Here is a 21847-nt window from a genome sequence, read left to right on the forward strand (position 1 = left end):
CCCCCCCCCACCACGCCCCTCCCCACTTGTGCTTGCGCTCTCTCTCTCTCAAAAATAAACTTAAAAAAAGAAGTGTTTAAAAAAATTTCAAAGAGGAAATCCAAATGTTCACTAAACAGGAAGGATGCTCAACTTCATTAGTATGTTAATACAAACTAAAGCAACAAAACCTAGTGCTTATCCCTTAGCAAACTGGCAGGAAAAAGAAGCTACAAGGTCTAGCAGCAGTGATGCTACCATCTATAAAATGGAAATGATGGCACAGAGCTCTACCATCGCCCCCTCCTGGCTTAGAGGAGCTTCTGTGAAGGTGGAACCTTGAAGACCGAAAAGCAGCGTCCGGAACGCCCCGGCTGAAGCCAGTGCAGCCATATTGGTTACGGCCGGTGGGGGCGTCGTTGCGACCGCGGCCATTGTCAGTTAGGGCAGGAGCGAACTTCCGGTCACCATCTTGAATGACAGCAGAGGCGGAGCTCTGACTGACATGTTCATTAAGGGCCGGGCTCCAAGGGCACCGCCCCGAGAGCGACTGAACGCTAACCGCGGCGTGGCGGGGCCGGCAGCCGTAGCCCCGCCCCCGGCTCTGGGCTCCACCTTTCAGCCCCACTTCCGCCGGGCGAGAGGCTTTAGGCGTCGCTGCCGTAAGTCAGGGAGGAGGTTTGCCGCATCACGGAAGATGGCGGCCGCGGCGGTGAACGGGTCGCCCGGAGCCTCGGGCTCAGGGCCTGCGGCGGCCTCGGGCGCAGTCCTGCAGGTCGCGGCCGGCATGTACGAGCAACTTAAGGGCGAGTGGAACCGCAAAAGCCCCAATCTTAGCAAGTGCGGTGAAGAGCTGGGCCGTCTCAAGGTAGGGTTCGGCGGGGGCCTCTACGAGGGGTCTAGACCCAGCCGAGTTCCCGGCCGTGAGCGAGACCAGGGCGGGCAGGGGGATCCAGTAGGGTGAAGGATTCGGAACTGCCAAAGTGCGGGCTTACAGGAGTGAAGAAGTGAGAGAGGTTTGGAACGGATCAAATACGGCCCCACAGTGGGGGGGGGGGGGGGGGGAAGGTGTGATGGAAATGTTTTGGTACAACCGAGTGAAAGGTTAATGTTTTGGTGTTTGGAGGCCTAGCTGAGAGTACCGGGGTTTTTCTCATGGCGGGGGCGGGTGGGTTCTTGACGAAAGCAAGTGGGGAATGAGGACCGGACAGGGTGATGAAGGAAGCCTGAGATGAGGGGTGTATGGTTAGACCAGACCAAGTCAGGATCAGAGATCTGGAGGTTAGGGACGCATCTGTGGGGATGGGAGGGAGCAGCTGAGTTTTGAAGACAGGACTGAACCTAGAAAAAAGATTCTTATAGAAGAGGACCAGAATGGTGCCCAGGGTGCTTCAGACCAACCGTGTTTGTGAAAGAGTACAAGTATTGTGGGCTGGACCAAGTCCCTGAGCGAGGTGTGTCGGATAAGAAATGATGTGGGCTGGACTATGGGGGGGATGTTGGCTCCCCTCCCTCCCTGGTGTAGATCTGAGGGTGGATGGGAGTTGATAGAATGTGGGAAAGGTCTAACAAGAACTGAAGGTGCTAGTGTCCCCCCACCCCCTTGATTCCATTGAGTCAGGCATGGAGTATGTCTCCTGTTTACCTATGAGGTCCTCCTAAATGGGCACTCCGTGTGCCCAGGCCCTGTTCTGAGTGCGTTATGAGGACTGACTCCTCCTTTAAAACTCACAACAACCTTATGAGTCAGGGATGATGATTAGCTCCATTTCCTAGGTGGGAAAACTAAGGCTTAGAAAATGTAAGTAACCTGTTCTTGCAGTCCCATCGTTTTCTTTCCCTGCTCTCCTTGTCAGCTGGTTCTGCTGGAGCTCAACTTCTTGCCAACCACAGGGACCAAACTGACCAAACAGCAGCTCATTCTGGCCCGTGAGTGTCAACTGGGGTTGGTGGAGTGGGGGGGGTGATGGGCTGGGGGTGATGGGAGGAATGGTGGTCAGGAGAGGGACTCAGTCACCCCCTGAGAGCCTGCTCTGTCCCCCCACAGGTGACATTCTGGAGATTGGGGCCCAGTGGAGCATCCTGCGCAAGGACATCCCTTCCTTCGAACGCTACATGGCCCAGCTCAAATGCTACTACTTTGATTACAAGTGAGGATGGGTCCTGCCCCTCGTTGGGTGGGGGCAGGGAGTTATATGGTAGGCTTTTTTTTTTTTTTTTTTTGAATTTTAAGTAATTTCTGCACCCCTTGTGGAGCTTGAATTCATAACCTCCAAGATCAGGAGTCGTGCATGCTCTACTGACTGAGCCATGCAGGTGCTTTTTTAAATCGCTGCTGGTCCAGCCATTCAGGTCATCTTCCTTCACCCGGGAACTCCCTGTGTGCCTAGCTGTGTCTCCAGAGGCTGCAGGGTCAGGTGGTTGCCCTGGAGGTCCTTATCCTGGGATTGTACCATCCAGTCTCTGTTGGCCTCCAATCTGTTCCCTTCTCCACATTCCCACACTACATTTCCACTGCCCGCTCCTGTCACCTTTCACCTGCCCTGGCTCCAGCCTTGCCCCCTTGGATTCATCCCTCATGGCAGCCAGTAGAATCTTTGTGATACTAAATTTTGACCAATGTCAGTCCCCTACTTGGAACCTGTGATGGCTTTCCATAGCCCTCAGGCTCCAGACTAAACTCTTTCCTGTGGCCTCCAATGCTATATCAGCCCTGACCCCTCTGACTTTGGCGCCCCCCTCCCCCCCCCCCCCGGTCCTGCACCTGTCTCTCCCACTGGACTCCTAAAAGCAGAGGGATTTTGGTCACTGCTATGTTCCAGTACTGCCTAGCATGAGGCTGGGCGTAGAGCAGGGATTTGCTGGATATGTGTTGAATATAAAACTTAATGATTTTTAACTCACTGGTGCCTGAGTGGATTAATGATGAAGAATTTGATATCAGGGGTGTCTGGATGGCTCAGTCAGTGAAGTGTCTGACTCTTGATCTCAGCTCCGGTCATGATCTCGCTGTTCGTGGGATCGAGCTCCGCGTTGGGTTCTGCGCTGACAGCTCAGAGCTTGCTTGGGATTCTCTCTCTCCCTCTCTCTCTGCCCCTCCCCTGCTTGCACTCTCAAAATAAATAAACTTAAAAGGGGGGGGGGGCACCTGGGTGGCTTAGTTGGCTGGGTGTCGACTTCGGCTCAGGTCATGATCTCGCATTTTGTGGGTTCGAGCCCGGCGTCGGGCTCTGTGCTGATCGCTTGCTCAGAGCCTGGAGCCTGCTTCGGATTCTGTGTCTCCCTCTCTCTCTGTCCCTCCCCTACTTGTGCTCTGCCTCTCTCTCAAAAATAAATGAACTTAAAAAAAGTAATAAAAAAAAAAAAAGAATTTGACATCAGAAGTCAGGCAAACCTGAGTTTGAAAGTCATTTTACCACTTCCTGATTATGTGATCTTGTGCAAATGACTTCACCTTCCTAAGGCTCATTTTCCCCCCTAAAGGAAGAATGATAATTCTTAATATCATAATCGTAGCTAACACTCACACAATATTTATTTTAGCCAAGTACTGTTCTGATCATTTTACTTGTAGCCAAGTACTGTTCTGAATATTTTACTTGGATTAAGTCATTTAATTCACTTAACCCTTATTCGTTTGACCCACCTTCTATGAGATGGATGCTGTGGTAGTACTCATTTTACAGTTAGGGAAACTGAGGCCAAGTCACTTTACTGAAGTAAAGTCACTTGCTTGGGCCCATATGGCTTGTGACTTCATGCCTCTCTGGGCTTCAGTTGCATCTGACTACCAAGGCCCTGATACTTCTCCAAGGAGACAGCACAGGGCCATCATCAGGGTCCCTGGAGCCTAGAGTAGGCGGGGCTTCTAGGCACTTAAGCCTTCCTTACCTTGTTTCCCCCACCCTGGTCCACAGGGAGCAGCTCCCCGAGTCAGCCTACATGCACCAGCTCTTGGGCCTCAACCTCCTCTTCCTGCTGTCCCAGAACCGGGTGGCTGAATTCCACACGGAGTTGGAGAGGCTGCCTGCCAAGGACATCCAAACCAATGTGTACATCAAGCATCCTGTGTCCCTGGAGCAGGTGAGGGGGCAATGGGAGGGGCAGGTGTGAAGGTGGTGGTGCAGGCACAGACATTAGGGAAGACTTCCTGGAGGAATGGGCAGGGTTCACCTGTTGTTGGCTCATTTGCTCATTTGTCCACAGCTGTTGAGCCCCAGCCATGTGCTGGGTTGGTTTTCAGACCACTGCAAGCAGAACAGGCTGAAATCCATGATCTGGTGGGCATGACATTCAGATGAGGAAGCAGACAGTACATAAAAAGATTTTTTTAAAAAGATTAATTTATGTGGTCTGTCAGGTGTTAAGTGCTATGAAGAAAAAGTAGCAAGGAGGGTGGTGAGTCGGGGCAGGGGTGAATTTTTTAATAAGGTGGTCAGGGAAGGCCTTGCTGAAAAGGTGACATTCGAGGAAGACTTGAAAGGGGTGAAGAACCCAACCATATGGACATCTGGGGGGAAAGTGGTCTTGGTAGAGGGAGCAGCCAGTCCAAGGTCCAAAGGCAGAAACATGCCTGGCATGACTGAGGGAAAGCAGAGGACAGTATTTCTAGAACAAGCTGAGCATGGTCAGGGGAGAGCCTTAGTACCTGAGGTTAGGAAGGAGTTCCTAGAGCTGAGGTCTCATGGGAGGATTTTGTTGGGGTTGGTGGGGAGGATGGGAGAGAGAGCAGTTATGGCCGGCAGCACAGCTAGAGCAAAGGAGTGGAGGAATGAGCTTGGGGTGGATCCAGCTCTGTCTCTCCTGTGATTGGAGGATAGATAAGATAATTAGCTACCAGTCTAAGGCAGGTTGGAGAAGGAATGTGTGTGTGTGTACGTGTGTGTACGTGTGTGTACGTGTGTGTACATGTACAAACCAGGGAAGGCTTCCTGGAAGAGGACGTGTCCAGTCTGCCTGGGGAATGCATGACTGTATGGCAAAGGGTGTTCTAGCAGAGGGGATTATGAAGGCACTGGGGATATGGTGGGGCCTCAGCTGGTAGCCCTCTGTGCTACCTCTTCCTCATCCTCTTTTCCTGCCCACCCCCACCTCTACAGTACCTGATGGAGGGCAGCTATAACAAGGTGTTCCTGGCCAAAGGCAACATCCCTGCTGAGAGCTACACTTTCTTCATTGACATCCTGCTTGACACTATCAGGTGCGTGAGGGGCCAGGGTCCTGTGGGGTTCGGAAAGAGCTTGGACTCGAGTCAGAAGGCCCCAGGTTGAATCCCATTCTGGCCATTTGTGATCTGGGGAAGCTGGGCATATCGGGTCTCCTTTTCTGTGAACGGGAACTTGTCATGAGATTGTGGAAAACAGCCCTCATTTTACTGTGGGCCGTTAATCCACGTGCCCATATGTGTCAGATCCAGGGGTGGGCTTGGCACCCGGACAGCGCTCAGCAGACGAGAAGCAAGCCTGTCGTAGAAGTGCTCCAGCCCGCAAGGCATGTGACCTCACCTCAGATCACCTAAACTGTGGAACCCTCGGTTTCCTCTTCCTCAGAAAGGGGCCATGAAGTCCCACTAGCCCCTCAGGGGTTGCTGCGTGCACAAGAGACATCACACGGGCGGGTGGGCCGACATTTCCATGTGCCTTGAGGAATAAAAGGGTCCAGGTGGTGGTGGAGCTAGTTCATGGAGCAAAGTGCCAGACTGAGCTGGGTTTCCATTTCTTGGATGGCAAAACCAAGCCCAGAGATGTGGTAGGAGTGAAGAGGGGATTTAATGAGTTTAAGCTGTTTGCAATTAATATTTTGGCTCTCCAGAATGAACAGGGAGTGACATAATGGGTGTCTGCTTACCTACCACTTGGTCTGGGAGATAAAATGCCTCAGAAATGGATGCATACGCTCCCTGTCACTGTTTTTGCCCCGGCGCTGACCCCTCCTTTCATTTCAGTGATTTGATCCTTGGCTGTTTTTCTACTTCAGTGTTCATCTTGGTACCTCTTAACAGTGGTAGCAGGGAACGCTCTCAGGATCAGATCTAGAAATGGGGTACAGCACCCTTGTGTGTGTGTTGGGTGGGGTGGGGGTGGGGGGGCGTTCTGTAAAGAGATCCTCTCACGTGAATCCCAGGCTGGGTTTCAGACAGTCTGAAGTCCTCATGGCTGAGAGTGGGATTCAGAGTGTGGGCCCAGGAGTCTGAGAGCTCTGGACCCTATTGTGGCCCTGGCTTTGCAATTCTGGTCAAGCTACTCCCCCTCTCCAAGCTTTGATTAAACGGGGCAGGTAGCATGTTCCAGCCATCAGTGCTGAACTGAAGGGTCAGAGCTCACACATGTCAGGCGGGGAGGACAAGGCCTGGAGAGTTGTCTGTGCTCAGTAATGAGAGTCTCATCTTTCCCCAGGGATGAGATTGCTGGGTGCATCGAGAAGGCCTATGAGAAAATCCTTTTCACTGAGGCCACCCGGATCCTCTTCTTCAACACACCCAAAAAGATGACGGACTACGCCAAGAAGGTGGCTGGGGTATAGGGCAAGGGGCCGTGGGGTCAGGGGTGTGCTCACAGCAGGGTGGGATGGCCTAGAGGGACACTGGAGCAGGATTGCTGAGGTCGAAATCCATCTTTGTGACCTCAGGCCGGTTGCTGAACTTCCCTGAGCTTCAGTTTCCTGATCTGTAGAGTGGAGCTAGAATTTAACATGTGGGATGAGCACAGCACTTGGCATGAGGTGGAGGTGGACACATGATACCTGTTGAGCTGTTGTCCTTAACAGAATTCCTTGGAGGTTGCAGCTTTTCTCCACTAGACTTTGCCTCACTTGGCCTGGGGTATTTATGCAGGAGCAGTGCCCCTGGAGATGGTTTATGCATGTGGTGTACTGACCCCGGTCACTGAGCAGGGTCAAGAGCAGAGCGGAAGAGGTGGAATTGAACTCGAACAATGGTGACAACTGATCTTTAGTGATCGTTTACTCTGGGCCAAACACTTCTCCGTGCTTTAGAGGTGTTGATTCACTGAATCCTCATAGCAGACCCGGGGAGGTGTGTGATCAGAGTCCGTCTCTCAAACATGGAGAAACGGAGGCACAGAGAGGTGAAGTTATCTGTCTAGAGTTGTGCGGGTAGAGTAGGTTGGTAGAGTAGGGTAGAGTACCAGCAGGCCCATGTCGGTTCGTGCTGGCTCTGTGGGGTGGGGAGGGAGCCTGTGTGATCACCCCACCCATCTGTCATCCTTCCCTTTCTGCAGCGAGGGTGGGTTCTGGGCCTCAACAACTACTACAGTTTTGCCAGCCAGCAGCAGAAGCCAGAAGATACCACCATCCCCTCCACGGAACTGGCCAAACAGGTCATCGAGTATGCCCGGCAGCTGGAGATGATCGTCTGAGCCATCAGGGGCTGGGGTGGGGCAGGGCTTGCGTTATTTAAAGCAGTTGCAGTGCAGGGTTCCCCCCAATAAAGGTGGATTGACATTCTCTCTTCCAGGCCCTTGTCTCCCCGGGCGGAATGATGGAGAGACAAGTTCCTTATCTCTGAAGAACTTAGAAGTTTGGGGGCCCTCTGGGGTCTGAGATAACCCTCTGTTGGGTCAGCCTCTGTCCAGTGGCCATTGCTCAGGGTTTCAAAACAGCTGCCCACTGCAGGGGCCCAGTTGCAGGAGCAGCCCCGGTCCCAGGCAGAGGGACTGTAGTAGCCAGCTGTGGACATACAGGGAGGCCAAGCTAAGGCTCGAGTTTTTCAGCGAAGGGGGTGAAGCATCACAATTTTAAAAATGTTTGCAACTAATTAAACCAGTTTGTTAAATGACCTATGAAATGGAACCCGTCTGTGGGCTACCAGTTTGAGACCTCTGTGGAACCATTGGTGTGGGCCCTGGCCTGGGATTCCCCTGGTTCCCACCCTTCCTGAGCCAGTGCTGTGACTTACGACCTCCTGTACCGCCCGCAGCCTGTATCTCCTGCCTTGAAGTTCTCGAGAAGGTATTTTAAGGCAGAGTCCAAATCTGGCTGAGCCATTTGTGGGATGTGGGATTTTCAACAAAGTCTTCCAGAGTCCATTTTCCCTGCTGTAAAAACGGAATGATCACCCCTGCTTTCCAGAGTGATTTGTGCTGAACATCTGAACTTGGCACCGATCAGCTCAAATGGAGCTCATGGGGTTAAGGGTAATGCGACTGTCTGACCTCTGGGCCCGTCAGTCTGGATGCTGGATCAATGGAACCTCCGTTCTGCTGTTCTGGGTCCAGTCTCCCTGTTTCCAGGATGTGCTGCTTTCATGGAGACCTCTGCCCTCCCGATCCCATCCCTTCGACCCTAAGCAAGTGACTGACAGGTAGCTAGATATCTAGATGGTTATTTTATTGTCAAGGAGGGGGACGCAGAGGGCATTGAGCAGACTGCACTCAGTTGGAATGGGTGGCCTGCAAATCGTAGTGCTCCAGCCCGGCCACCAGGGAGCCAGCCAGCTTGATGGTGGCAACCCAAGGCGGCTCGCTCAGGTGGTTGGTGGGCGTGCTCAGCCTAGGGGGAGGGTAGAATCAGCAGGGCATTGCCATGTGGCCAGGCCCTTAACCCTTATAGGTTTCACTTTCCCCATCTGTATGAGGGGCCATGTTTGAGCATCAAGACAGTCTAGGGCAAGGCTGTATCCATTCAAATTTAAAAGGGGGTCTAAGGGTTGCTGATTCTGTGTTCTGAGCATCCCCTCAACCTGTCCTGCCTCCACTGAACCCCAAGGGATCCAGAGCAGAGGGTCTGCCAGTGATTCAGAGTCTCAGGAACCAAGGTCAGATAGACCCTGATGACCAGATCCTGAGATTCAGCGTGTGTGTGTGTGTGTGTGTGTGTGTGTGTGTGTGTGTGTGTGTGTTTGTGTGTGTGTGTGTGTGGAGGGGGGGTGGAAGAGGTGTAACTGAAGGATGCACTCTGGATCTAAGGACTCAGGTGTAGCCTCTGCAGCACAAGGACTGGGGCATCAGTGCCCTCTGGCTGCCAAAGCCTTGCCTCAGGAGAAGAGGCTGGAGGGGTCAGGAGTGCCAGGGGCTAGGCCAGGACTTTTCTGGAGGCATGCATTCCTCCCCTCTGCCCCTCTCCCTGAAAAGCTTGGGACATGGTCCTTCTTGGTGCCCTCAGGACAGGGTCAAGGCCTTGAATAGGATCAGGCCAGCTGGCACCAGCTTCCCTCCCTGATGGCTCCAGAAGGTCACAGGGGCAAGGGTCAGCTTGGAGATCTGGATACCAAGAGGTTGGGCCTAGGTGTTCCCTCTCCCTTGTCATGGGTCAGGATGGTGTCAAGTTTCTTCTAGCTCCCCAGGGGATTGGAACTCAGTTGGGTTTGAGATACAGCCAAGGGAAGGGTAATGGTTCAGCTGGAGTCGGGACACCAAAGCTGAATGGGTCTCTATCCAGGAAAAGTCGGGTTCAGGACTTTTAAGAGGTATTCCCTCCCCTCCTTACACCCCGACGACCTTCCCTCACCAGGCAGATACGTTGCGTGGTAGACGGCGATGACGCAGCTGGTGGCGGCAGTAACACTTGCAGGGACAAGAGTTAAGCACCTGGAAGGGCGGCCAGTGGCGAGTGGTGCCCGTGTTAGCCATCCCTGCTGGAGGAGCCCCGCCGCCACCACCCCCTCCACCTCCGCTGTCAGTCACGGTGGCTGCAGTACGTTCCCGAGGACCATCTCCGGGGGCGCCCGCCGCGCGGGTCGCACCCCTGGCTGCGCGGGGACCCTTGTTCCTGCGCGTGCGGGCCTTGGTGGGCGCGGGCGCAGGCAGCGTTGGCTCCGCTGTGGTGGGAGCTGGAGCCGGGGATGGGGCCAGGGCCGGGGCCTGGTCGGCAGCCAAGGCGAGGGGCAGAATGGGAGCCGGGGCGGGAGCCAGGGTCGACTCCAAGTGGCCCGGGACTGGGGTGGGAGGGCGGGCCACGGGCGGCGGCGTTGGCTGGAGCACCGGCGGCTGCGGTGTGGGCGGTGGCGCGGGAGGAGGCGTGGGTGGTGGCGTGGGCGGCGGCGGTGGCAGCAACTCCTGTGGGCCTGTTGGCCCGGGGCTCACAGGCTCGCCGTTGGTGGGCGCCGGGAAGATGAACATAGGCGGCGCCAGCAGGGCTGGTGCAGGCCTCCGGGACCCCGGACCCGGGTGCGTCTGCCCTGGCGGAGGCGGTGGGGAGCCCCAGGGCCCTGAGAGCGTGGCCGCGCGCCGTCGGGGCGCCCCGACACTGCCGCCGGCTCCGTTGAAGCGGAAGTGGCGTTCAGGGCCATCGGGAGGGCTCGCCCAGTCGAATTTGGGCTTCGAGCTTGGAAAGGTGGTGTAGGGTGGCGGCGGAAGGGCCCTGGCATGGGACACAGGCCCCGAGGGGGGTCCAGAACACCCCTCGCCGTCTCCATCACCGCCTTCTGCTTCTTGAGACTCCCGAGGGACCTCTCTCGAGGGTCGAGAGGGCCCAGGAGCCAGGGACCCCTGCTTAAGGACTTTGGCGTAAGAGATGGAACCCGAGGCAGCGGAGAAGAGTCCTCCTCCTCCTCCTCCGCCTCCGCCTCCGCCCCCGAGCGAGGCTTTGGCAGCTGAGGAACTCGACGCTGCCGCAGGGGCCAAAGGGGGCCCCGACTTGAAGGTGACTTTACACAGCAGGCTCAGGCCAGACTCGGAGACCGCGGGCCGGGCCATTTCGCCCTCTCCTGCTTGGGGAGGTGCCCCTCTGCGGGCTCCCCTGGCCGTCTGGCCCTCGCTGCCGTACCCCACCTGGTTTTCTGGGGGGGTTGTGGCGGGTGTGGCTCGAGCAGGAGTGATTCTGTGGCCCGGGGGCTGCCGGTCGGAAGATGGCGGTGGCGGTGGCGGCGGCTTCCGCGGCGCCAAGAAGGGCGGAGTAGGGGATGGGGCCCTCGGGAGAGAGTCGGGGTCCTCTCCAGTTCGTTGCCGGGGCGGCGGCGGCAGTGGACGAAGGCTCGGAGGATCGCCCTGGCCGCGATGGCTCGCCTCCAGCAGACCGCGGATCCGGGGCACCGGCGCCGGAGTGCCCGTGGGTTTTCGCCACTTAGACGGCGCGGGCAGCAGAGTCCCCACGGGGGGCGGGGGTGGTGTGGGGACCGCGGCCGCAGCCGCCCCCTCTGAAAGGGGCGTCACTGGCGAGGGCAGTTCTAAGGTCAGGGGCAGGGGCGAGGGTGAGACCTGGGGCTCCGGGGGTACCAGGATTCCCGGGGGCGCGGAGCTGCCAGGGAACCAGACGCCCAGCCCTCGAGCCAGGCGCATGGCCGGGGAGGAGGGGGTCACCTCGGGCTCCACCGGGGACGTACGGCGGGAGTCAGAGGAGCGGTCCGAGGCCTGCTCTTTTCGGGAGCCTCCGCCCGCGGAAGGCTCCGACTGCACGTTCCCCATTTCTGAAGGAGGTCGGAGACTGTGATCGGAAAAACTTCCGCCAGTCAGTCCGCCCAAACTGTGGGGACTCTACGAGGCTGACTGTATTTGGTCGTACACGTCCGCGCCAGACCCTCCCCTGTGCTCCAAGATCCGTTCAGGCACTCGTCTGTCACTAGTCTCTCGCTGCATTCCTCTTCTCTGACTCTCGAGGCTCAAGCCTTCTTCCCCATCGCCCATTCAGCTGCTGTCAGGCCTTCTCCCTCTTGGCCCCATTCAGCTGCTATTCAGACACTTAGGCTCCATCCTCTTAGTGTACTCAGATTCGGTCCCTGTTCCCCCCACCCAACCCTCACCCCGGCTTGTCCCTCAGGTCACATCCCTACACTTTGGCCATGTCCCCGGTCTCCAGGCTCCAAGACACAGGTCTTGCCCGCTTTTCTGTCAGTCTGTCAGGCCACATCAGTGATGATGATGGTGCTCAGTAGCCTACAAAGCCTGCAAGGAGTTCAAGCTTCTCTCCAGGCCTTCAAACCTGGCTCTGGAGACCCAAGCCCCGCCCATGCTCTCTGGTCCCGCCCCCGATTGTGTATCGGGCCTCATCAACCCCGCCCCGGCCTGGCCTCGCCTCCGCGGTATTCTTGTCTTACTAGCCCTTCAGTCCTCACCTCTAACCCTCCGATCCCTCTCTCTGTGACGATCATTTGAGTCTCTCCCTCTTCCCAGGCAGCGGCAGATCTTCGGGTCTCACTCTTAAACTTTTACGGCTCCTGGTCTACCCGCCTCCTTCAACACTCAGGCCCCACCCCTTCCCCCAAGCTCCGCCCTGGCCCCGTCTTCGCCCAGAGGTTCCCACTCACCGACTCCTCCAGCCGACCAAAGTTCAGACCGCGGCCCCCTGGGCCCAGGGCAGGGTGGGGAACGGCCGTAGCAGAAAATAACCGAAAAGAACGGGGGTGAAGCGGGTGATGGCAAGTGGGCGAGACAGCGGGGGCGGACCCCGAGATCTAGGCCCCGCCCCCGGGCTCGAGGCCCCGCCCCCCTGTGAGCCAGCAAGGGGCCGGCCCTGACGAACCTGGATCTCACTTTGAAATATTCCGCTGTCTTCCTCCCCGCCCCCAGACCTTGTGGCCCTAGGCCCCACCCCTTTAGAACGTTGTCCTTAGCTCCTCCCCCTTATAAATGCGCCGCCCCTCTTCGTTAGTCCCTCCCTCGAAGCCCCGCCCGTTACGGACACCGCTACGTAGCTCCTCCCTTTAGGCTCTCATGTGCTCCGCCCATAAGGCAATTTACTTCTAAACTCCGCCCTTTAAGGACCCCCCACTGCATCTCTTCCCAAGACCCTCTCCTCCCTCAGGCCTGCCTAGAAGGTTCAACCACCGTGGACCCGCCCCTTCCATGACGCAAGTGCTTGTCCGCGCCCTCGGCGTCCTCAACGACTCTCCTTCCCAAGGCCCTCTGGCCCCGCCCCCTTGCGAAGGCTCCCTTCTCGCCCCACCCCTTTTCGATCCCTACCAGGTAGTCAGCCCCTCCCATTTAGAACCCAAAGAGCAGACCCTCACCTTTTTAGAACCCTGAGAACAGGCCATGTCCCGGACCCTTCCCCCCATCCTCAGGGATCAATGGCGCGGATGAGTGGGAAAGTGGGGTGATCTTCTCTGGATCCCGAGAAAATGGGGGCTGGGGGGCTGTTCGCTGGAGCCAGTGGCGGGCTCTAGGACCCAGCGGGCAAGTACGCCCGCCTCGCGCTTACCCCTCCCCCAAGCCGCCCCCTCCCCCTCACCCATCTTCCAGGTTCCCCCTCCCTCCCCCGTCGCCCCGGCTCCCGGTGCCCGTCTCTAGCGCCGCCGGAGCCAGCGAGGGAGCCGGAGCGAACAGGAGGAGGAGGAGGAGGAGGCCAAGTCGCCGCCGCTCGGAGCCCGGCCGGAGCCTCCCAGGCAGGTGCCAAGGGGGGCGAGGGGGCGGGGGCTGACAGACTGCCTGTCCCGGTGAGGGGGCGGCCAGGACCGCGCTGCTCCTCCTGCCCACCGGGGCGCCCCCCAGACCGAGGCTGGAAGGACAAGGGGTTGGGGGCCCCTAAACTGCGCGGCAGCCATTTGGGGTATCAGTCTCCATTTGGGGGCCTGGACTTCTCCGAAGACGCCCCATTCATAAAATTCCGAACTGGACCCCTACCATTGAGGAACTCTGGGGACCACTCCCCCAGGGAAACAGATGTGTGGGGAGCGTAGGGCATTCAGAAATCCCCGCGTCCCATCCCAGCTAGGCCCTGGGGGACCCCTGCCCTCTTTCTCTGCTTCACCTGTTGTCGGGGGAGGCGGGCGGACAAAGGAAGCAGCATCACGTGACTGCTCATTCACAAAATCCCATCCCATTGAGAAAAGGGGGCTGGGGGCGCTGCGACCGCCCCTTACCCTCCCGAAGGGCTGGGGAAAACCGGCAGCCTGCAGGTGGGGGAAGGGGCTACAGCTCGCTGCCTGGGTCCCTAAGGTTCAGACGCCAGGGTCCCTGCGCTAGGTGGTAGTGAGGGGCTGGACGCTGATCACGATTACTGGGCGGAGGGCTACGTCCCCTGAGCTGGGGGGCGGGGTAAGATGGTTCTGAAGGATGCTGGGGCGGGGAGGGGGAGGAGGAGGGATCAATTCTCCACCTCCCCTCAGTCTCTCTCCCTTGCCTTCCATGGGCTGGGACCTGAGGGAGCAGGCTTGATTTTTGTGAATGAAATGCACTCTGGTTGTGTCTCGGTCGTCCGTTTCTGGCTTCCTCTGCCTCCATCTCCCTTTCGGCCTCTCTCTGGCCATTTCTGGTTCTCTCCCTGCTCCCTGCCCATCTCCCGTTGCTGGGTGACTCAGTGAGCTTTGCATCCGGTCTCATTCATAAATCCGGGAAGGGGTGGGGGGAAGAGAGCCTGGGTTTCTCACCCAGCCAGTGGCCTGGGCGGCCGAGTGTGGAGGCAGTGTAGGGGGATCTGGGGCTGAGTTGATGGGCTCTAAGAAAATACATATGCGCAGGCACCCAGCTGTGAGGGGGAATGATGGGTGGGGCTGTGGGAATGTGCTGAGGGATGAGAAGGAGACTGGGTTGATAGGGGAAGAGCAGGGAGGGGGAAGGGAAGTGGAAAACTGGGGCTGTGGGGGTCAGGATGGGAACGATGGGGAAAGGGACGAAGGTGGGTGCGGAGAGAAAAGGTGGATACGGAGAAGGTAAGCATGGGAGAAAAGAGGTGGCAATGACGAAGAAAGAAGCCATGCTGGAAGAAGGTGGGCATGGGGGGTGGGGGGAGAGGCAGGTATGTAAGGGAAGGTGAGAATCGGGGCCTGACGGTGCAGTGGATCCAGATGTGAGGGAAGAAGAGGGAGATGAGGCTTGGGGTGAACGCTGAATGGCAGAGCAGGATCGGAGCTCACTGACTTTGTCCCTGTCTCCCCACCTCCTGCAGGTACATGGTTCAGGTCCGAGCCGTGGTGATGGCCCGAGATGACTCCAGTGGGGGCTGGCTGCCTGTGGGGGGCGGGGGCCTCAGCCAGGTGAGCGTTTGTCGGGTCCGAGGGGCCAGGCCCGAGGGGGGGGCCCGCCAGGGGCACTACGTCATCCACGGGGAGCGCCTTCGGGACCAGAAAGTGAGCCACCCCGGGGCGTGGGGGCAGGGTGGGGGCATGGGGAAGTAAGGGGATGGGGCTGGGAGTGCAGAGGTGAGGTGAGGTCGTCTCCTAGCCCAGAATCAGCCTGGGGTGTGGGATGTGGTTTGGAAGTGAATACCTGTCTTTGGGTAAGAACTGGGAGTTTGGGGAATATCTGGGGTATTCGGCAGGTCCTGTCCACTGCCGTTGCCTGGAGGCCTATCACAGCAGCCTCCTCACTGGCCTTGCCCTGCTCCTGCTCTCTCCCTCAACCGCAGTCTGTTCCACAGGGGCCCTGCTGACCCCTGACTCAGAACCCTCCTGTGGCTCCATCTTGCTCAGAGATCCTTGCCAGGAGGCCCTACACCACTGGCCCCTGTCTGCTCTAAGTATATGGAGGCATTTGGTGGGGAACCATCTGGAAGCGTCAAATAGGGTTTCCAGTCCTATATGTGGGTTCAGCAGGAGTATCCTGGGCTGTCTGGCATGAGCTGGAAGGACACTGTCAAAGTTTCAGCTGGGGATGTGGCAGAAAGACGTGGATTGTTTGAAAAGGCTTGGGGGATGGGTTGCATCTCAGAGCCGAGGTCAGAAGGAACAACGTAGGGGGATTTGAAATGGTGTGAAGGAATCCAGTGACGTTGGGCCAGGATATGAGGAAACATCTAGGGCGTTGACCAGCATCTGAGGGAGAAATCTATGGGAGTTTGATAAGAATTTGGGGGTAGTGTTTTGGGAGATTATTGGGGCATCAGAAGGAGATTAATAGTAATACCTTGAGATGTTCAGCAATGTTTGGGGGGGTATTATTGAGTCAGAAGGAGGGATGTTGGGTTATCAGAAGGGGCTGCTAGGCAAAGGAAAATGTGGAGACCAAGGGCTTGGGAGAAATATTGGAGCATCAGAGGTGTGCTCAGTAAAATTTGGGGAGTGGTGTTGGGGTGTCGATCAGGGTTCAAGGGTACACCTAGGGTTGAGAAATGAAGTTTGTGGGATGCTTAGGTATGCAGATAGACTGAGGGTTAAGAGGAAGACACAGGCATGTCTGGAAGGGGGTGTCTGACCTGCCCCCTCCCTGCCCCCTCAGACCACCTTGGAGTGTACCCTGAGGCCAGGCTTGGTTTACAACAAGGTGAACCCCATCTTCCATCACTGGAGCCTGGGTGACTGCAAGTTTGGGCTGACGTTTCAGAGTCCCGCAGAAGCGGACGAGTTCCAGAAGAGCCTGCTGGCTGCACTGGCTGCACTGGGGCGAGGTGAGCGGTGCAGGCCGTGGTACTGGAGGATGGGGTGGAGGGGTGGGAGAATCTGGAGCCTGGCCTGGGGAGCTCACTGTCTGCCTCTCTCCTTGCCCCAGGCTCGCTCACCCCCTCTTCCTCCTCCTCTTCCTCCTCCCCTTCCCAGGACACCGCAGAGACTCCCTGCCCTCTGACGGTGAGTCTCCTCCAGGACACGGCTCTGCTGGGGGTGCCGGGGGGGCTGTCTCTATCCTACAAACATTCTTGAGCATCTCTGTATATCAGGCACCATGCCACATGCGGGGGACACAAATCTGGGCCCGGACTGTTAGTGTCAACTTAATGCCAGCTATCCTTGTTTTCCCATTCTGTCGTGGGTCACGCATTCATTCAAGGGTATTTATTGAGCACCTTCAGTAAGTAGTGTTTTAGGCACTGGGGATACATCAGTGAAAAAACAAAGTCCCTTTCCTCATGGAGCTTCTATTCTACTGTGGAAAGGCAGAAATTTTTTTTTAAAATTTACTTTAGAGCGAGTGAGAGAGAGAGAGAGAGAGAGAGCGCGTACACGCGTGAGCGGGGGAGAGGGGCAGAGGGAGAAAGAGAGAGAATCTTAAGCAGGCCCCACACTCAGTGCAGAGCCCCACGCGGGACTCAATCTCATGACCCTGGGATCATGACCCGAACCGAAATAAAAAGTCAAATGCTCCACCCACTGAGACACCCAGGCGCCCCAAGACAGAAACTTTTTTTTTTTTAAGATAAACTATCTTTTACAGTGAACAAATTAATGACAAGTGCAGCCTTCTAGTTATTCAGGGTATAATCTTTGAACTCATCCCTGACTTTTCTCCTTTTTTATGCCCCTCATCCAATCTGTCATCAAATATTGGCCTCCCTTTCAAAATGATTAGAATTTGAACGTCCAGCCTCACCCTCCAGCTGCAGCATTCCCACCAGCTTCCTATTGCCAACTGCCCCCCCCTCTTCCCTACTGCCTGGAAGTTCCCCCCACACGGCCAGAGAGACGCTATTGTTATCTGAGTCAGATCATGGCCATTCCTCTACTCAGACCCCTTCCAGGGCTCCATCTCACTCAGGGTAAAGGACAAAGCATATAAGATCCCATAGTGTCTGGCCTCCTATCCTCCGTTTTGCTCACTCTGTTCCAGCCACACTAGCCTCCTCACTGTTACTCCTACACAGCAGACACGTTCCTGTCTCGGGGCCTTTGCACCGCTGTTCCTTCTGTCTTGGAATACTCTTCCCCAAATTTCCACATGGCTCGTCCCCTTATTTCCTTCAGGGTTTTATACACATATCACCTTTCCTGAGTAAGCTGTTTAGAAATCGTGTCTTCCAATGCTCCTTATCCTGTTCTAATTTTTTCCCCATCTTCTAGATATTTCCCCTATTTCCTTTCTAAATAGACAATTTTCTTACCTGTTAGCGTATTGCCTGTCTCCTGTGCTAGAATGCCAGCTCCAGGAGGCAAAGATCTTTTGTTGCTTTCTTGCTGCGTCTCCAATGCCTAAAACAGTGCCTGGTATACAGTAAGTGTTCAGTAAATATGTGTCGAATAAATTTATTGAATGAATAAATGCACATAATGTCAGACGCGATTTGGCATTTGCTGGGAACAGTGGGAGTTGCTGAGACTTAGGAGAACAAAACTGGTTCCCGGGGCAGAAAAGCCGGAGTCCCAGGGTCAGGGGAAGATGTGGGTGGGGCTACCCAAATCACGCAGACAGTTCCCACATACTGAGTGCTCACTGTACTTTCCGCTCTCTGAGAGTTACGCTGTACTTTCCACGCTCCGTCTTACGTCCTCACAGTGGCCTTTGTGAGCCTGGCATGTCATGGGTGCTCAATGAATGTTTACTGAAGCTAGTAATGGATGAAGTCAGAATGATCCCCAAGCTACAGAAAAGAGTCCGAGGTCTGAGAAGTGACGTTTCCGTTTGTAAGGGACGGTTGGTTTGGGTGAGGAAGGAGAACATTCCTGGTGGGTGAAGCTGCCCCCGTAAAGGTGTGGCGGTGGGAATGAGGCAGGAAGGTGGCTGGCTGGCCAAGGGAGAGGGGTTCTGGGAAGGGAGGATATTTTGATGTTCTATAGGTTGGTGAGCTGAGCAGATAAGAAGAGGGGGTCAAATAACAATAACCGTTTCCAGTCTCCCCATACTTCAGGCATCCTCATGCCCTTTACAGTGGGCCCTAACCACATCCTTATGAATAGACACTATTATGATCCCCATTTTGCAGAGAAGGAAACTGAGGCTCAAAGAGATGAGCTCACTTGCCGGAGGTCACACAACCAGTCAGTGGCAGAGCCGGGGCTTGAACCGAGGCCTGTCTGGCCGCAGAGCCCTCGCTCGCCACGGGAGGGGGTCTATGTGAGGGCATCGGCTGTGCCGGGGGTTCGGCTCTGAGGCCGCCAATCTCCTCCAGTCCCATGTGGACAGCGAGTCCTCCTCCAGTCACAGCCACCAGGAGACGCCTCCCACCGCCGCGGCGGCCACTATCATCACTGTGGAGTCAGCTTCTGGCTTCGGGCCGGCCACGTCCCCCCAGCGCCGGCGCTCCTCCGCTCAGGTGCGACCTCTGACCTCCAGCAGAAGTCTGGGGCTCCGGGTGAAGGGGGGCAGGGTGCTGGGCCCCGAGGTAGGCGGGAGCTGAGACCCCCAGAAGGGCAAGAAAGCCACAAACAGATCCTGGGGGCCGGCTGACTTGAATTGATGGCAGTCGTGGTGGGAGGGTGCTTGCAGACTTCGGTCCTTCCGAGGGTTGGGTGAGGGCTTCCCGCGTCTCCTGCACTCTTGAAGATTTTGGAAAGTTCTGAGTTCTGAACCCAAGGGTTTGGGGGACGGCTGGGACAATTCTTCGAGTATATGAGGGAGTTTTTTGTATTCATGGAAGGAGTTCTTTAGACTGCTTAATTTGTTAGGAGGGCCATGGTATCCAAGGAGGTTAAAGCTCCCTGGGGACCAGATTCCTGCGTCCTGAAGGAGGAGATGGCTGGGGGTCCAGAGCTCCCAGATCTGGGAGCTGGGACTTCCTGAGTCTTGAGAAAGGACAGGCCTGGGAGCCTGGACCACTGGGTCCTTAAGGTGCGGGCTTGGTGCCTTTGGTCTGTTCTTTGATATCCTCTGTCCCCTGTGAGAGGAGTGGGCTGAGGGCTTGGAAGTCTGAGTGCGGGACCCACACACTCAGGATCCCAGGACAGCCTCCTAGGATGAATGAGGCCTGAGGCGGGGGTCTTTGGATTCTCAAGTCTTCTGCGACTGGGATGGATTGTGGTGGAGTGTGGGGGTCACAGACCCTGCTAACCTGTTCTCCTGTCCCTTCGTCCCGCAGAGCTACCCTCCGCTCCTACCGTTCACGGGGATTCCGGAGCCCTCAGAGCCCCTGGCCGGGGTAGGGGGCCCGGGCTGGGGCGGCCGTGGCTATGAGGATTATCGGCGCGCTGGGCCGCCCGCACCCCTCGCCCTGTCCACCTGCGTCGTGCGCTTCGCCAAGACCGGCGCGTTGAGGGGTGCAGCCCTGGGGCCTCCCACCGCGCTACCCGCCCCTCTCGCCGAGGCTGCGCCCCCAGCGCCCCCGGCTCGCCCACCACCCGGCCCCGGCCCTGCCCCTGCGCCGGCCAAGGCCTCCCCGGAGGCGGAGGAGGCGGCGCGCTGCGTGCACTGCCGTGCGCTCTTCCGCCGCCGAGCTGACGGGCGTGGTGGCCGCTGCGCGGAGGCCCCGGACCCGGGTCGCCTGCTGGTGCGCCGGCTCAGTTGCCTGTGGTGCGCCGAGAGCTTGCTCTACCACTGCCTGTCAGACGCCGAGGGCGACTTCTCGGACCCGTGCGCCTGCGAGCCGGGCCACCCGCGTCCCGCCGCGCGCTGGGCCGCGCTGGCCGCCCTCTCCCTGGCGGTGCCCTGCCTCTGCTGCTATGCGCCCCTGCGCGCATGCCACTGGGTCGCGGCACGATGTGGCTGCGCTGGCTGTGGGGGTCGCCACGAGGAGGCGGCGCGGTGAGGACGGCCTGGTGGGTCCAGTAGCTGCACCGAGGACCCAAAATTGAGGGTCCAGGACCCTGGACTCTGTTCGGACCCCAAACCCAAACCTAGGCACACCCGGAACTTGGAGCTTGAGTTTGGATTGAGAGACCCCAGACCTGGAACCTGGACCCCAAATCTAGGACTGAGAGACCCCAGACCCAGCTTCATTGGGATGTCTGTCCAAGAGGTCCCAGGCATCCTGAGTTCTGGTGTCCCCATCCTGCCGCCATCCCCTCCCTGACCTAGACTGAGGAGACTCCAGGCATCCCCCAGACTCTACACCTCTGGCAGGCTGGGGAGCATCTGTATCCCTGAGAGATGCAGGGCCCTGAACCCCAACTCCCTGTTCACATAACCAACCCAGACCCTATCATGCCTGATGCCATGAACCCTCAGATTACAGCCCCGGAGTTAGTCAGCAGTTACCAGTACCCGACCCTGCCTGTATACGATTCCTCCCAGATCTTGAGACCGTAGAACCCAGATTCACCCCAGATGGTCACCGAATGCTCACCTAAAACTTGGGGCACCCATATCTGAGATGTTCTTGTAGCCTCCAGGACCCCTGAGACACCAAACTCTCTTACAATGCCCTGAGTCGTTCGATATGCCCAAACAGATGTTCTCCGACCAAGATGACTTGGGAGACCCATCTCAGAGTCTCTCCCATTCCCCCCAACCAAGATCCAGATGTCAGACTCCAAGATGCTCTGGGAGCCAAGGACCAAAGACCTCTGTAGACCCACCCACCCCAAGGCAGTGTCCCAAGGAGCTTTGGATCTCCTATATGGGACTCTGATGTGCCTCGTACTCCCCTATGTAGTACTGAAGGCCACCAACACCTTGGGGCCCAAGACACTGGTCCCAAGTCCTCGGATAACCCTTTTTCAAAACCCATTAGACTTGGATTTCAAGCCCCATAATAGTCTGGAATCTTTGGCTGCTTTGTATCCACAGATCCTCAATTCCCTAAAGGCTGGAAGCCCAGCTCCCAGAAGATGGGATGTTCATGGCAACCCAGACCTCTGACCCCTTGGCCCCCAGCCCCTGAGCGACCCCAAGGTGCTTTGGGAGCACTGGTCCCAAGACCCCAAGGTGCCATTGATACCCCAAATTCAGGGCTCAAGCCTACACAACATTGTGATTGTCCCTGCTCAAGACCTTGGTCCCTCCATACCAGAGACAGAACTGAAGTGCCCCAGGGCCATAGCACCTTCAGATCCCAGATTTCTTTGGACTCAAGCCTCTTAAGCCTGATATTCCCCAAGACCTGCTGCCCTTGAATCCTGATGTCTATAAGCCCCTGAAACCCCAAGGTCCCAGACCTCTGAATTCAAGTCCTAAGGATCCCAGCCCAAGCCCCCAGCATCTCACAGAACTACCCTTTTACTAGGGTAAAAAACAAACATTTTGAGCTCATGTTTCTGAATTCCAGAACTACCCCAGAGCTCCCCCACTCCCATCTTTAGGACCTAGCATTGCCGTAGATGATTGTGCAAGCTGTTCACTAATCAAAGCCACACAGTCAAGGTGGGAGTGTGGCTGGAATTCACACTGCACTCTGCTGGCTACACTGTGCACGAAGTCACTTTTTAGGCTACCTATGGATCTACACACACACACACACA

General features: G+C 56.9%; 3 protein-coding genes across 13 annotated transcripts; 2 read left to right on the forward strand and 1 right to left on the reverse strand.

The window, feature by feature from the left end:
• Window positions 1–469: 469 nt before the first annotated feature.
• Window positions 470–7774, forward strand: PSMD8 (proteasome 26S subunit, non-ATPase 8). The gene is made up of 7 exons (XM_027044976.2): window positions 470–847; window positions 1836–1908; window positions 2027–2129; window positions 3897–4062; window positions 5079–5179; window positions 6375–6486; window positions 7218–7774. Exons 1-7 carry the CDS (start codon window positions 485–487, stop codon window positions 7353–7355), a joined length of 1056 nt encoding a protein of 351 aa, XP_026900777.1. The 5' UTR covers window positions 470–484; the 3' UTR covers window positions 7356–7774.
• Window positions 7775–8304: 530 nt separating this feature from the next.
• On the reverse strand, window positions 8305–12332 carry GGN (gametogenetin). 2 transcript variants are annotated; one of them, XM_027044973.2, is made up of 3 exons: window positions 12179–12332; window positions 9445–11358; window positions 8305–8487 (listed from the first exon to the last, which is right to left on the reverse strand). In XM_027044973.2, the coding sequence occupies exons 2-3, from the start codon at window positions 11337–11339 to the stop codon at window positions 8370–8372; spliced, it is 2013 nt and encodes a 670-aa protein (XP_026900774.2). In that variant the 5' UTR covers window positions 11340–11358; window positions 12179–12332; the 3' UTR covers window positions 8305–8369. The 2 variants fall into 2 exon arrangements, with proteins under 2 accessions (XP_026900774.2, XP_026900773.2); XM_027044972.2 differs by lacking the exon at window positions 12179–12332 and adding an exon at window positions 11987–12127.
• Window positions 12294–21828, forward strand: SPRED3 (sprouty related EVH1 domain containing 3). 10 transcript variants are annotated; one of them, XM_053209996.1, is made up of 6 exons: window positions 12294–13259; window positions 14758–14845; window positions 16026–16194; window positions 16296–16372; window positions 18625–18768; window positions 19531–21828. In XM_053209996.1, exons 2-6 carry the CDS (start codon window positions 14762–14764, stop codon window positions 20194–20196), a joined length of 1140 nt encoding a protein of 379 aa, XP_053065971.1. In that variant the 5' UTR covers window positions 12294–13259; window positions 14758–14761; the 3' UTR covers window positions 20197–21828. The 10 variants fall into 10 exon arrangements, with proteins under 10 accessions (XP_053065971.1, XP_053065968.1, XP_053065965.1 ...); XM_053209993.1 differs by having other exon boundaries at window positions 12300–13255; XM_053209990.1 differs by having other exon boundaries at window positions 12413–13259; window positions 14758–14938.
• The last annotated feature ends 19 nt before the right edge of the window (window positions 21829–21847 follow it).

The sequence above is a fragment of the Acinonyx jubatus genome, chromosome E2 (genome assembly GCF_027475565.1).
Source record: "Acinonyx jubatus isolate Ajub_Pintada_27869175 chromosome E2, VMU_Ajub_asm_v1.0, whole genome shotgun sequence".
Lineage (NCBI taxonomy): Eukaryota > Metazoa > Chordata > Mammalia > Carnivora > Felidae > Acinonyx > Acinonyx jubatus.

Coding starts and splice junctions, on each gene's coding strand:
- PSMD8 (XM_027044976.2), top strand. CDS start 485: ATGTTCATTAAGGGCCGGGCTCCAAGGGCACCGCCCCGAGAGCGACTG. Junction 2,130..3,896: donor TGCTACTACTTTGATTACAA/GTGAGGATGGGT, acceptor CCTGGTCCACAG/GGAGCAGCTCCCCGAGTCAG. Junction 5,180..6,374: donor ATCCTGCTTGACACTATCAG/GTGCGTGAGGGG, acceptor ATCTTTCCCCAG/GGATGAGATTGCTGGGTGCA.
- GGN (XM_027044973.2), bottom strand. CDS start 11,339: ATGGGGAACGTGCAGTCGGAGCCTTCCGCGGGCGGAGGCTCCCGAAAA. Junction 8,488..9,444: donor CCACGCAACGTATCTGCCTG/GTGAGGGAAGGT, acceptor CCCTCCCCCTAG/GCTGAGCACGCCCACCAACC.
- SPRED3 (XM_053209990.1), top strand. CDS start 14,762: ATGGTTCAGGTCCGAGCCGTGGTGATGGCCCGAGATGACTCCAGTGGG. Junction 16,195..16,295: donor ACTGGCTGCACTGGGGCGAG/GTGAGCGGTGCA, acceptor TCCTTGCCCCAG/GCTCGCTCACCCCCTCTTCC. Junction 16,373..18,624: donor AGACTCCCTGCCCTCTGACG/GTGAGTCTCCTC, acceptor AATCTCCTCCAG/TCCCATGTGGACAGCGAGTC.